This window comes from Anomaloglossus baeobatrachus, chromosome 8, assembly GCF_048569485.1.
Source record: "Anomaloglossus baeobatrachus isolate aAnoBae1 chromosome 8, aAnoBae1.hap1, whole genome shotgun sequence".
Taxonomy (NCBI): domain Eukaryota; kingdom Metazoa; phylum Chordata; class Amphibia; order Anura; family Aromobatidae; genus Anomaloglossus; species Anomaloglossus baeobatrachus.
Genome location: NC_134360.1, coordinates 76,323,596 through 76,339,346, shown reverse-complemented (window position 1 = coordinate 76,339,346; position 15,751 = coordinate 76,323,596). Strand labels below are relative to the sequence as shown.

The following is a 15,751-nucleotide window of genomic DNA, read 5'->3' as shown; positions in this document are numbered from 1 at the left end:
TCCTGGAGAGGGGAGGAAGTAAAAAAGTATACAGACATTACAGCATGGGATCAGAAATAATTCTTTCTTTGAGGTAAAACCTTTTTTTAAAAACAGGCAAGGAAATATTTTACCTCCCAAGAAGAATCAGCTGTGATCCCATACTGTCATACAGTCAGACACAGCCATTACACAGTACATCTGTATTATCTCAGCACAGGAACTTTTTTTTTAAAACCCCTTTAAAGGGAATTTTTCACCAGGTTTTTATCACCTAATCTGAGAGAAGTAAACTGTATAGACAGAGACCCTGATTCCAGGGATATGTCACTAATTGAACTGCTTGCAGTAGTTTTGATAAAATCATTTTTTTTCAGCAGGAGATTATCACTAGAGGACTAGTAAACCTCCTGCCATGTAGTCCTCGATATTTAAGAGCTTTGTATAACCCCACCCACCTCTATAGATTAGTTGAAGCAAAAAGGGGAAAGGGGTTAATCCCGCCCTGCCGTGTGGAGTAAGAAGAAGATAAAATGAAGATCAATGACTTGATTTTATTCTTCTACGCGTTTCGGAGTAAGGAACACCTTCTTTAGGTAAAAAACCCTAATGTACATCAGTGATTTTTTCCTGAAGGAGTTTCTTACTCCGAAACGCATAGAAGAATAAAATCACGTCATTGATCTTCATTTGTTCTTCTTCTTTTTACACACGGCAGAGTGCAATTAACCCCTTTTTCCTCTTTGTTTCACCTAATCATTATCAACTGGGACTGCAGCGGCCGGTTTGCATATTCCTTGCCCTACAAACTAGTTGTGACTTGCACAACTACTTAAGGTAAGAAATTCCTTGCATTATGCTTATCGGGTTCTACCAGGATAAGACCCTGTTTTGCGCCTTTTTGTTTTTCCAGCATTTCTATGTACCCACTCCACTGCTTGGCAGCTTTCCGCCTATGCACAGTGTACACAGAAAGCTACCAATCAGTGATGTGGTGGGGTTATACAGAGCTCGGCATTCAGAGAACTGATCGATCTGCATCAGATAAAACTGTAATTTTAACAAAAATACTGCACGCAACCCAGCAGTAAGTGATACAACACTGGAGTCAGGGTCTCTGCCCCTACATCATACTTCTCTCAGATGGTGTAGGAAAAATCTGGTGATTGATTCTTTTTAACAAATAAATAACATTATGGGTTTAGAAATGAAAGATGCATAATTGAGCTAGGAAAATTGAACAACTATGATGAAGCATGGGTGGCAAAAGTACACTGAGGGCTTCTACTTGCTTTAAATGGTTATTTTATGAGGAAAGACTCAATTTATAAAGGCAATGGTATCAGATCTACTAAATGGTTACATTTTAATTAAAAAAATAATTTTCATTCATCGTTGTTGAACTCATTTAAAGGGAATCCGTCACCAGTTTTTGCTCCTCCATCTGACAGCAGCATAATGTAGAGACAGAGACCCTAATTCTAGCGATGTGTCATTTGTGTGGCTGCATGCTCTCATTTTGATAAAATTACTGTTGTCTTTGCTGCAGATCTAACAGTTATTTGCATGTGAAGCTTTATAACCCCGCCCACAACAATGATTGGCAGCTTTTTGCCCATATAAAGTGTACGTAGAAAGCAGCCAATCAGTAGTGTGGGTGGGATTATGCAGAGCTCTTGAATATGCTGGACTATCTGGCACAGGCCAAGTAGTTTATATATAAAAATAGCAACAAAAAGAGGAATAAATATCCTCCAAAAATTAGGCATTACTTACAGTATATGGCCATAATACCAACTAAAAACGCATATTTTTTTGTACAGGATACAGCCAGGCCCCTTTCTGTTAGGCCTTACATATTAGAGTTCCTGTCCCTGTATGGTGCACAGATGGAGTACGGCTTGGCAGCCCGCCTGATTTAATAGTATGGGCGTCACCTAATAGGCTGCAGGGTTGTGACTGTGCATCTACATGTGTGAACAGTGCTCTATGCAAGCCATCAGTGTGCAGTTTTACCAACCAGCAATCGCCCCCTCCATTTTTTGGAAGTGTGTGTGATTTGCTCCTCCTGCATCTGTGATGCCTCCATCTAGTGGGGGCTTAGCTGTATTCTGCTAGAGTACTAGTTTTTGGCCTGGACGATGTACAACTACAGGCCAAGTAGTGCTCTAATGATAATCTACTGCTGATTAAACAGTGATTTTAGCAAAACTACAGTAAGCAGCCCAGTAAGTGACACATTGCTGGAATCGGGGTCTCTGTTTGCTCTCGGATTAGGTGGCAAAAACTTAACAGAGTCCCTTTAACACACATTAAAACTTTAAATGGTATCAGTGAGTTAAATATAAATGTGTCTTACAGTATCTAGTTCTATTTTCAGGACTGAGGCTTTTGATCTCATAGGTCAGAATATGAAGGAGCAGGACTAATTGGAACAGCAGAACCTCTGTTATTGACGATATTGTCAATACTACTCGTGTGATTGGAGGCTGCAGGGGTATATATCGACAGTACGGAAATATATTCCTCCTCTTGCCTGTTAAATGTCAGCTTTGCAGACACCGGCAGACCCGGCATTGTGGACACCACGCTCAGAGCACATTTAGTATTTTATTTCTTTCACTTTGGTGGAGCATTATGGTAGCGCGGCTCTTAGGGAACATAATTAACAAAGAGATCTCCTTCCACTCTCAGAAGATAAATTCCAAGAAATCGGACTTAAAAGACCTGCGGCCATGGGATAAAATTAGCAGCATTATACAGTGCAGGAATAATATAGCAATTATACCTTCACCCCATGGATGAAGGTCAAAGTGCAGGCAGTACAAAGTAAAGATCAAGAAAAGTATCCGGAACTGCTTAAGTCTAATAGAAATTCTCCATCTATTACTAGGATATATATATTATTTTTAGCAGCATGGCATCTTTTTGTTGCAGGCATGGTGAATAATTGTTTATTCAGATAATATCATATTTTATTCATGTTGCCTGAGGTAGGATATGAAATTGTAGTTTGCAGCCCCATCTGGAGACTCGGCATTGTTTGTTGATGCTGCTTTTGATATTACCGTTGGGTGCAACCTTTGAGAGTTTCTTTTTATGATGCCTGTGTTGTAAAACCAACAGTTTTGGGCAATCGTGTCCCCCAACTTCCTCCAACCATCCTTCGGCTTGATGACTCCTCCGGGCTTCCAATCTCGATACCTTCTTCTCTTGGTGTTCTTCCACTCCTAGCACTTTCCTCCTGAACTTGGGTGACCTCTGTATGTCCGGCATAAAAACCAGCTACGGTGTTTGCCGCCTGCACCGCGTGGACTTTGTTCCGTGCCCGTTTCTGAGTCAGCATACATGTGAAAACTTGCTTGAACCGTTTTCGAAAGTGCTTGGAGATGAGAGCGTAAACAATAGGATTTAAGCATGAGTTAGCATAGGACATACAATGGGACACAAGCCGGAAGGCGTAGGTAGCCCTGTTGAAGGGAAAGTGTCCAAACCAGAAGCACAGGATCACTAAGTGATGAGGAAGCCAACAGATGCAGAAGAGGACCGCAACTATCACTATCATTTTGGTCACTTTGTGTTTTGCTTTTCGAGACTCCGATACCGTCTTCACGGGATCCACTGAAGTCCAAAGAAAACAGATGGTTCTAGCATAAGACAATCCAAGAATAAGTACAGGTAAAAGGTACCCAAAGACAAAAGTTGATACGTCCATGATCTTCCTTCTACGATCTTCCCAGTTAGGAATACAAATGGGCACTTCATTGTAAAGGATGATGTGATAGTAGCTCAGGTAAGGGCCCGCAAACAGGATAGAAAGGGCCCATATAACTGCAATGGCCGCCAGGGCATTTCTAGCCGTACGGAGGTCTCGTGATTTCAGAGGGTAGCGGATGGCCAAATATCTGTAGTCAGAGGGAAATTAGAGCAAAAATAAGTAAGATCATTAATGTAAAACATATCATATCACAAGTTTTAAAACACAGTAAATAATTCTAAGGGGTAACATTTAATTCTATGTCAATGGATTATTCAGCTAGTAACACATTAAATAGCGCTTCATAACAGCGAATTAGCAAATAAATCGAAAAATATTAGATAACAGTTGAGTTCTTTAAAGAGGACCAACCACCAGGATTTTCCTATATAAACTAAAGCCAGTGCTATACAGGCGCTATCATGCTGATTCTACACATACAGTACAGACCAAAAGTTTGGACACACGTTCTCATTCAAAGAGTTTTCTTTATTTTCATGACTCTGAAAATTGTAGATTCACATTGAAGGCATCAAAACTATGAATTAACACATGTGGAATGAAATGCTTAACAAAAGATTGTGAAACAACTGAAAATATGTCTTATATTCTAGGTTCTTCAAAGTAGCCACCTTTTGCTTTGATTACTGATTTACACACTCTTCGCATTCTCTTGATGAGCTTCAAGAGGTAGTCACCGGAAATGGTCTTCCAACAGTCTTGAAGGAGTTCCCAAAGATGATTAGCCCTTGTTGGCCCTTTTGCCTTCACTCTGCGGTCCAGCTCACCCCAAACCATCTCTTTTGGGTTCAGGTCTGGTGACTGTTGAGGCCAGGTCATCTTGCGTAGCACCCCATCACTCTCCTTCTTAGTCAAATAGCCCTTACACAGCTTGGAGGTGTGTTTGAGGCCATTATCCTGTTGAAAAATAAATGATGGTCTAACAAAACGGAAACTGGATGGAATAGCACGCCGCTGCAAGATGCTGTGGTAGCCATGCTGGTTCAGTATGCCTTCAATTTTGAATAAATCCCCAACAGTGTTACTAGCAAAGCACCCCCACACCATCACACCTCCTCCTCCATGCTTCACGGTGGGAACCAGGCATGTAGAGTCCATCCGTTCACCTTTTCTGTGTCGCACAAAGACACGGTGGTTGGATCCAAAGATCTCAAATTTGGACTCAACAGACCAAAGCACAGATTTCCACTGGTCTAATGTCCATTCCTTGTATTCTTTAGCCCAAACAAGTCTCATCTGTTTATTGCCTGTCCTTAACAGTGGTTTCCTAGCAGCTATTTTACCATGAAGGCCTGCTGCACAAAGTCTCCTCTTAACAGTTGTTCTAGAGATGTGTCTGCTGCTAGGACTCTGTGTGGCATTGACCTGGTCTCTAATCTGAGCTGCTGTTAACCTGCGATTTCTGAGGCTGGTAATCTTATCCTCCGCAGCAGAGGTGACTCTTGGTCTTCCTTTCCTGGGGCAGGCCTCATGTGAGCCAGTTTCTTTGTAGCGTTTGATGTTTTTTGCCACTGCACTTGGGGACACTTTCAAAGTTTTCCCAATTTTTCGGACTGACTGACCTTCATTCCTTAAAGTAATGATGTCCTTAAAGTAATGATGGCCACTCGTTTTTCTTTGCTTAGCTGCTTTTTTCTTGCCATACATCATCATACAAATTCTAACAGTTTATTCAGTAGGACAGCTGTGTATCCACCAGACTTCTGCACAACACAACTGATGGTCCCAACCCCATTTATAAAGCAAGAAATCCCACTAATTAAACCTGACAGGCCACACCTGTGAAGTGAAAACCATTTCCGGTGACCACCTCTTGAAGCTCATCAAGAGAATGCCAAGAGTGTGTGTCGTGGGCGGAGGAGGGGACGCTGCGCTCTCCCACTGCTCGGGTCCGGCTGCCGCTGCTGCTGCGGCCTGCTGCTGCTCGGTGGCTCGAGCGATGGGCCGGATCCCGGGGACTCGAGCGGCGCTCCTCGCCCGTTAGAGAAAGGGGTTTGGTTTTTGGAATAGTTTATTGTCCGTGACGCCACCCACGGTTGTGGTGATTGTATGGACACCACCGCTGCTCTGTATGGGAATCCCGGGAGCGGTGACAGGGAGCAGCAAAGTTGTTAGTTCTCCCCTCCGTGGGTAGGGGGTGGTTGTCCGGGGGCCCAGTGATGAGTTGGGGGATGAGGGATGGCGGGGCCGGTGCAGGGCTTGGTGGGGTGCAGGGACGCGGGGGCAGCGCTGTGCCTCACGGCACTGTGGTACTCACTCAGCCTGAGACGGTGACACAGTTCTCGGTAAAAACACACGGCTGGAAAGACGGTTCCCACGGACGGCTGCTGTTGCTTTTCCCCGGTAGTTGACGGTGACGGTCCCTTTTCCTGCACCTAAGTCTATGTTGGTAGCGATGGGTTCCCACCGGTAACCAGCTCCCCGGCTTGGATATGTGCCGGAGGAGCCCCTCTTTGCCCGCAGGCGCTGGCCCTGAGAAACTGGTGCCTTGGCGGTGGCGGTGTCTCTCTCTAACGGTTGGACTGTTGCCTTCAATCGGGACTTGGTTGTTGGGAGACCCAGAGGTCCCCTTCACTGACGGATTTGGCAAATTCAGGGGCGACTCCTAGCCTTGCCGGGATCCGAAAGGCCCCTGCCAATGATGCTGGCTTCTCTTCGTATACCGCTCCGGTACCGCCGGGACACCACCCGTCCACGGTCCTTTCGGCAACCTCCAAGCAGCCTCTCCTGCAGACGGTCACCGCCGTCTGCTGACCTTGCTGTCTCAGTCCGGGGCACACACCCGGACCAACTTCAGGCTTTCTCAACTGTCACTTTCTCTTCCACCTTTACTCCTCTCTCTTGCTCCTCTACCTTCAACTTCAACTTCCACTCTCTATATACCTGGTTTTCCCACCTCCAGGGCTGTGAACTCCTCGGTGGGCGGAGCCAACCGCCTGGCCCACCCCCTGGTGTGGACATCAGCCCCTGGAGGAAGGCAACAAGGATTTTTGTGTAGCTTTGGTGTACCTATCCGGGGTGTAGGGTGTGATGGTGTTATGACCTGTGACCCTGGCTTGCCCAGGGCGTCACACTCCCCCTTAGCAAAATGCAGACCGTCCGCGGGCTGCCCGTCCAACACCAGTTTTATTTTTCTGAAAAAAGATGAAAACATAACAAGTATAATAACTTCATCCCACAACGGGAGGTACTTTTTCTTAAACGTTACGGAACATTAAAACGGTTGCTGCTGCCACTCTCTCCCACCCAAGTAACCTGGCCCTGATGCTGCCTCTAAGAAACAGGCAGCACCCCTTGACCCCAGTCCTGAACCAGTTACCCGAGCGGGATCTGTCCTTCCCCTCCAGAGGGTAGCCACCGGTTCCTGTGGTGGCTGGGCCCCAGCCTGCTCTACTGCGGGCCCTCCCTCCAACCTGCCTCTCCGGAGGCGGTAACGGTGCTGCAACAAAACATTTTTGTTTTTATTTACAAGCCACTAACGTTTGTGGTTGCCCTGCAAGTTCTCGGGCCTGTTCATAGAGAGTTTCCTATGCAACTTTTTGAAGGGTCCCTACGGGGACAACAATGCCGGCAACGGCCGATTCCAATCACGGTTGACAATCAGCTGAGGCTTCGGTTGATTACTTTCATTTTTCTCTTATCATCACTTTTAAACTTTTAAACACACACAGTGGTGGTCCCAACGGGGACAACTGCAGCGGGACTCCGCTGCCCTGGAAGCGGCTACCACCGCAGGGGGTTGGCCCACTCAGGGACTGAGCGGTACATGGGGTTCTCCCTCCAATGGCAGTTCAACCCCGAACCACTGACAGCTGTTAGGAATGGCGGCGGAGGCGGCATACTTGGGACCTCTTCCTCAATCAACGGCATCCCCTCCGGACCCCCGGCTGCGGAGCTGATGTCCGTCTCCCACTCAATCAGGGCTGGTTCTGGGGTTTGGGTGGACTGATCGCGACGCGGCACGGCCGCAGCGGCCCCTTGCTCACGGGCGCCCACTACGGCAACCATTCTGCGCATCTCTGCCTTCCAATCCATCAACTGCTGAAGGCTCTGCGCCCTTACCTTCACGCAGAACTGGCCCAATTCCCACTCCAGCCACGCAGTGGTCCCGGCGGGAAGCTCACCCGGGCCGCAGTCCTCAAAAGCTACTCCGCCTCGTTTCCCCCAGAGCTTGGGTACTCCCTTGGCGGGTATTCCCGTACTCCAATTCGAGGACGCCGCCATTTCTCCATCCGTGTCCCCCTTAGCCTCTTTCCGGCCCCTCCTCTATCGGGGCAGGGTTTTGGCCTTCGCGCCTCTGCTACTCGAGAAGACGCTCGAGCGGGAACTCTTCGCGCCAAAGAGGGCGGCTTCTGGAATTTTCCGGCCGGACACCTCCGGCGGTCACAAGGCGCACCTCTACCCAACGGCAGAGCGGTAAGATCCTGTTCGTGACGCCAAGTTGTCGCGGGCGGAGGAGGGGACGCTGCGCTCTCCCACTGCTCGGGTCCGGCTGCCGCTGCTGCTGCGGCCTGCTGCTGCTCGGTGGCTCAAGCGATGGGTCGGATCCCGGGGACTCGAGCGGCGCTCCTCGCCCGTGAGTGAAAGGAGTTTGGTTTTTGGAATAGTTTATTGTCCGTGACGCCACCCACGGTTGTGGTGATTGTATGGACACCACCGCTGCTCTGTATGGGAATCCCGGGAGCGGTGACAGGGAGCAGCAAAGTTGTTAGTTCTCCCCTCCGTGGGTAGGGGGTGGTTGTCCCGGGGCCCAGTGATGAGTTGGGGGATGAGGGATGGCAGGGCCGGTGCAGGGCTTGGTGGGGTGCAGGGACGCGGGGGCAGCGCTGTGCCTCACGGCACTGTGGTACTCACTCAGCCTGAGACGGTGACACAGTTCTCGGTAAAACACACGGCTGGAAAGACGGTTCCCACGGACGGCTGCTGTTGCTTTTCCCCGGTAGTTGACGGTGACGGTCCCTTTTCCTGCACCTAAGTCTATGTTGGTAGCGATGGGTTCCCACCGGTAACCAGCTCCCCGGCTTGGATATGTGCCTGAGGAGCCCCTCTTTGCCCGCAGGCGCTGGCCCTGAGAAACTGGTGCCTTGGCGGTGGCGGTGTCTCTCTCTAACGGTTGGACTGTTGCCTTCAATCGGGACTTGGTTGTTGGGAGACCCAGAGGTCCCCTTCACTGACGGATTTGGTAAATTCAGGGCGACTCCTAGCCTTGCCGGGATCCGAAGGCCCCTGCCAATGATGCTGGCTTCTCTTCGTATACCGCTCCGGTACCGCCGGGCCACCACCTGTCCACGGTCCTTTCGGCAACCTCCAAGCAGCCTCTCCTGCAGACGGTCACCGCCGTCTGCTGACCTTGCTGTCTCAGTCCGGGGCACACACCCGGACCAACTTCAGGCTTTCTCAACTGTCACTTTCTCTTCCACCTTTACTCCTCTCTCTTGCTCCTCTACCTTCAACTTCAACTTCCACTCTCTATCTGCCTGGTTTTCCCGCCTCCAGGGCTGTGAACTCCTCGGTGGGCGGAGCCAACCACCTGGCCCACCCCCTGGTGTGGACATCAGCCCCTGGAGGAAGGCAACAAGGATTTTTGTGTAGCTTTGGTGTACCTATCCGGGGTGTAGGGTGTGATGGTGTTATGACCTGTGACCCCTGGCTTGCCCAGGGCGTCACATGTGTAAAGCAGTAATCAAAGCAAAAGGTGGCTATTTTGAAGAACCTAGAATATAAGTATATATATATAGATATATTTTCAGTTCTTTCACACTTTTTTCTTAAGTATTTCATTCCACATGTGTTAATTCATAGTTTTGATGCCTTCAATGTGAATCTACAATTTTCAGAGTCATGAAAATAAAGAAAACTGTTTGAATGAGAAGGTGTGTCCAAACGTTTGGTCTGTACTGTACATTTTGTGAGATCGGATGTATACTTTCTGAAATATAGGCAGGTAAATTTTGTGAAATGCACTGTTATTTAATTGATATCAGCTACAGAATATCTAATAGGTGGGTCGGGTTTTTCTAGTTATTCCCGCCCCTGTCTACCTGCCTGTCTTTCCTCCCCCCTGTCTCTGTTATTACAGGAGGATGGAGGACGGAGGAAGGACAGGCAAGCAGACAGGGGCGGGAATAACTAGAAAAACCCGACCCACCTATTAGATATTCTGCAGCACCTATCAATTAAGTAACAGTGAATTTCACAAACTTTACTTGCTTGTATTTCAGAAAGTATACATCCGATCTCACAACTAAAGGTATGTAGAGAATCAGCATGATAGCGCCAGTATAGCACTGGCTTTAGTTAATATAGGAAAATCCTGGTGGTTGGTCCTCTTTAAAATGCCTAATATATTCATTATGCTAATGGACAAAACATAAAGCAGTAAATGGCTCTATCAGATATTACAATATGTACAAGTGAGTGTCTCAAGATCATTTTGATATAAAGGCTATACAGTTAGGTCCAGAAATATTTGGACAGTGACACAATTTTCGCGAGTTGGGCTCTGCATGCCACCACATTGGATTTGAAATGAAACCTCTACAACAGAATTCAAGTGCAGATTGTAACATTTAATTTGAAGGTTTGAACAAAAATATCTGATAGAAATTGTAGGAATTGTACACATTTCTTTACAAACACTCCACATTTTAGGAGGTCAAAAGTAATTGGACAAATAAACCAAACCCAAAAAAAAAATTTTTATTTTCAATATTTTGTTGCGAATCCTTTGGAGGCAATCACTGCCTTAAGTCTGGAACCCATGGACATCACCAAACGCTGGGTTTCCTCCTTCTTAATGCTTTGCCAGGCCTTTACAGCCGCAGCCTTCAGGTCTTGCTTGTTTGTGGGTCTTTCCGTCTTAAGTCTGGATTTGAGCAAGTGAAATGCATGCTCAATTGGGTTAAGATCTGGTGATTGACTTGGCCATTGCAGAATGTTCCACTTTTTTGCACTCATGAACTCCTGGTTAGCTTTGGCTGTATGCTTGGGGTCATTGTCCATCTGTACTATGAAGCGCCGTCCGATCAACTTTGCGGCATTTGGCTGAATCTGGGCTGAAAGTATATCCCGGTACACTTCAGAATTCATCCGGCTACTCTTGTCTACTGTTATGTCATCAATAAACACAAGTGACCCAGTGCCATTGAAAGCCATGCATGCCCATGCCATCACGTTGCCTCCACCATGTTTTACAGAGGATGTGGTGTGCCTTGGATCATGTGCCGTTCCCTTTCTTCTCCAAACTTTTTTCTTCCCATCATTCTGGTACAGGTTGATCTTGGTCTCATCTGTCCATAGAATACTTTTCCAGAACTGAGCTGGCTTCATGAGGTGTTTTTCAGCAAATTTAACTCTGGCCTGTCTATTTTTGGAATTGATGAATGGTTTGCATCTAGATGTGAACCCTTTGTATTTACTTTCATGGAGTCTTCTCTTTACTGTTGACTTAGAGACAGATATACCTACTTCACTGAGAGTGTTCTGGACTTCAGTTGATGTTGTGAACGGGTTCTTCTTCACCAAAGAAAGTATGCGGCGATCATCCACCACTGTTGTCATCCGTGGACGCCCAGGCCTTTTTGAGTTCCCAAGCTCACCAGTCAATTCCTTTTTTCTCAGAATGTACCCGACTGTTGATTTTGCTACTCCAAGCATGTCTGCTATCTCTCTGATGGATTTTTTCTTTTTTTTCAGCCTCAGGATGTTCTGCTTCACCTCAATTGAGAGTTCCTTAGACCGCATGTTGTCTGGTCACAGCAACAGCTTCCAAATGCAAAACCACACACCTGTAATCAACCCCAGACCTTTTAACTACTTCATTGATTACAGGTTAACGAGAGAGACGCCTTCAGAGTTAATTGCAGCCCTTAGAGTCCCTTGTCCAATTACTTTTGGTCCCTTGAAAAAGAGGAGGCTATGCATTACAGAGCTATGATTCCTAAACCCTTTCTCCGATTTGGATGTGAAAACTCTCATATTGCAGCTGGGAGTGTGCACTTTCAGCCCATATTATATATATAATTGTATTTCTGAACATGTTTTTGTAAACAGCTAAAATAACAAAACTTGTGTCACTGTCCAAATATTTCTGGACCTAACTGTATATTAGTTTATTCTGCATACATTGTTGCATTCATTTTAAATTGAGACGTAAAAGATTAAACCAGATTGATTATAACCATGATCCAATCAAATTGTATTAGTTCTAATCAGTTTCATCCTGATTGTTTGGCCTTACAAAGATCCTCTTTTTACCACTTATTAAAGAAGACCCCCGTGAAACATTTTATGTAATAAACCTTTGTACATGTATATGTAATGTAGTGTAAGTGAGTTAATATTGTTACTGATCAGTGTATTTCTTGATTTCCACAAGCGCTCTAGTCCGCTTCTGGGTTATGTGTCTTTAATTCCGACTTTCTGGACTACACTGGGGTCAAATTGTGAGCTGGGAGTCTCTTTTACAATATAGGCCTATGTAGTCTTGTTCGGAATCTTCATAAACTAATGACTTCTGCCTGACACATAGGCCCCAGTGTGATCCGGGAACGGGATTCCAGTGTGATCCGGGAACGGGATTCCAATGTGATCCGGGAACGGGATTCCAGTGTGATCCGGGAACGGGATTCCAGTGTGATCCTTGAACGGGATTCCAGTGTTATTCGGGAACGGGATTCCAGTGTGATCCGGGAACGGGATTCCAGTGTGATCCGGGAACGGGATTCCAGTGTGATCCGGGACCCCCAGTGTGATCCAGGACAACAGTGTGATCTGGTAATGGGTCCCCCAGTGTGATCTTGGACACTAGTGTGATCCGGCAAGTCGGAATAGAAGTCACGTGACTCAGAAAAGGACTGGAACGGCCCTGGAAACCGTAAAAGACACAGGTCAGTAAGTAATACTACATTGCATATACATTTGGACAGGTTTGGGGCATATAAACACTTCATGAGAGGGCTTCTTTAAAGGATTATTCTTATCTCCAGGATGTTATCCCAATATATAGTTGGCGTAATATTAATAATATTGGCAAATGCCGCCAATAAGAAATGCACTATAGTTCTCCTGATATAGCCATGTCTCTTACCTCATGTGCAGGGCATTGCAGTTTTGGTATCCATAGTCACGTCCACTCATATACTGACACTTAGTTGCTCATGGTCGTAACTGTGGATAGCTAACCTGTAATTCCCTGCACATGAGGTAAGAGACATGGCTATATCAGTTCTCCTGATATAACTAGGTCTCTTACCTCACGTGCAGGGCATTGCAGCTTCGGTATCCATGGTCACGTTCAATCATATAGTTACAGTTAGTTTCCCGTGGTCGTAACTGTGGATAGCTAACCTGTAATGCCCTGCACTTGAGGCAATGTCTATTAGTTCTTCTGATATAGCTAGGTCTTTTACCTCATGTGCAGGGCACTGCAGCTTATATCTCATATAGTGACAGTTAGTTTGTTAGTTGCTTATGCTCATAACTATGAATAGTTACCCTGTAATTCCCTGCACATTAGGTAATAGACATGTCTATATTAGTTTTCCTCATATAGCTAGGTCTCTTACCTCATGTGCAGGGCATTGCAGCTTCAGTATCCATGGTCACGTTCACTCATATAGTGACAGGTAGTTGCTTGTGGTCATAATTGTGGATAGCTACCCTTTAATTCCCTGCACATGAGGTAACAGACATTGCTATAACAGTTCTCATGATATACAGTAGCTAGGTCTCTTACATCATGTGCAGGGCATTGCAGCTTTGGTACCCATGGTCACGTCCACTCATATAGTGACAGTTAGTTGCTCGTGTTCGTAACCGTGGATAGCTAATCTGTAATGCCCTGCACATGAGGTAAGAGACATGGCTATATGAGGAGAACTATACTACATTTCTACTTGGAGGTATTTGCTAATATTAATATGATTACACCTACTACATATTGGGATAGGATCTTGGAGATGGGAATAAATCTTTAGACTGATTCTCTTCTCTCCAGATAACCTAAAGCAGCCACATGGACTTCATCTATGGCACGTGCTCATGAGTAACAGGTTTAGCAGTTGCTATGAGACCTGAAGGCCGCTCAATTAGTGATCACAATGAAAGGAAAGAAAATGGAAGGGAAAAATGTAAAATGTAATGCAGATGGCCATGAACTGAAAGGCAAAGTGAAGCGAAGACAAAAGTGGTCGTGTTTTTGTGGCATGAACTCAGCAGCTTCTGTAGGTAGTCATATATGATATTGGGATCCATTCCTTCTTTACACACTACCTCATTATTATATGACCTTGTTCTAAAATGTAGAAAATATTAATTTAAAAGAAAAACAATTTATATATAAGCACATTAATACTTTTGACTGATGATGTACCGTATATTTTCAGTGGCGTAACTACAGGTTGATGGGCCCCGGTGAAAATTTGGACCTGGGCCCCCCATCCACACATGTTGGTCAGATGTACAAGTTGTACTGTATAAGTATTTATACATTAAGCGTTCTAAATCCTATAAGAAAGGGGGGCAAATACCCCGAAACAGCTGTCTGTGGATGGATGCCATGTTTGGCATAGGTGGTCTCCCTGACTGGAGACTGCCCTTCCCGTGGTTGTTCCTTCCCAGTGAAAGACCTGGCTAGTTTCCTGCCAGCGTTGAGAAACATGTGATGGTGTCTCCGCGGCATTCTTCTTCTGCTTATTTTCCCAGGGGGCCTTGTTCTAGTGTCACTGCATTGAGAAATACGTGATGGTGTCTCCGCGGTGTTGGATGTTGATCTCCCTGAGGTCAACCATCCTTAACTATCTAAATCCTATAAAGACATACGAGTTGCACTCCCCCCAATATGTAAAAATGTATCCCCATCCTGTACTAATGTCTCCCGTCCTGGGCTCCTTCCTGGGAAATATGTCCTCCATCCTGGTAAATGTCCCACATACTGGGCTACTTCCTGGTAAATATGTCCCTCAATCCTGGTATATATGTTCCCCATCATGGTATACATGTCCCCCATCCTGGTATACATGCCCCCATCCTGGTATATATACCCCCATCCTAGTAAATATGTCCCCCATCCTGGTATATACTGTCCCCCATTCTGGAATATTCAGTACTGTCCCCTATCCTGGTATATACTGTCCCCCCTTCTGGTATATATGTTCCTCCACTGGGCCCCATCCTTGTGTATATGTCCCCATCCTGAGCCCCTCCTGGTATTTATGAACCCCTCCTTGTATATACTGTATGTCCACCTCCTGGACCCATCCTGGTATCTATGTACCCATTCTGATTTATTGTCCCTTTCCTAGCATATATGTCTTCTTCCAGGTATCTATGTCCCCATCCTGGTTTATTTGTCCCCATCCTGGAATATATGTCACATCCTGGGCACATTCTTCCAAGCATATATGTCCCCTTCCTGGGCTCCTGGGCACATTCTGGTATATATGTCCCCAACTGTTTTTTTGCCCCTTCCTGGTAAATATGTCCTCTTTCTTGTATATATATATATATCCCCCTACTGGTATAGTTGTTTGCCGCAAAAAGAAAAAACAAACAAAAACATTTTACTCACCCTCCCTGGCTCACATGTCGCAAGGCATCCTCTTTCAGCCACAATGCATTTCAGCTGGATGTGCGCCCTCCGACGCACATCCAGCTGATGCAAGGCCCCCCGCGATTGTGCCGCCCCCGCGTCAGCAGCCGGGGCTGCTCGGATCCAGATCCGCTGTGGCTCGAGGATCTCCGGACCCGGGGGTCGGGGTCGCGCGGCCACTCGGAATAAAAGGTGGAATTTTTAGAAGGGAGGATGTGGAAAGTTCGTGACGCCACCCGTGGTGTGTGGTAAGGTGGAGTGAGTACCACCACTGCAGTTAGGAGTACCCGGTGGCGATGGTGGGGGCAGTCTGGTATTTAAACCCTCCATGGGTAGAAAGAATGCCCCGGGACTCGATGAGGGCTGCGGGGAGTTGCCGTTGGGACGGTAAGGGTCACTTATAT

The 15,751-nt window shown here is 46.3% G+C and overlaps 1 protein-coding gene across 2 annotated transcripts in view; it reads right to left on the bottom strand.

Moving 5' to 3' along the window:
- Positions 1-682: 682 nt before the first annotated feature.
- Positions 683-15,751, bottom strand: part of GALR3 (galanin receptor 3) — an 84,964-nt gene continuing 69,895 nt past the window's right edge. For both annotated transcript variants that reach the window (XM_075321802.1, XM_075321803.1), the window contains exon 3: positions 683-3,884. In XM_075321802.1, coding sequence (XP_075177917.1) covers positions 3,077-3,884 — 808 coding nt within the window. In that variant the 3' untranslated portion in view covers positions 683-3,076. The remainder of the gene's footprint in view (positions 3,885-15,751) is intronic.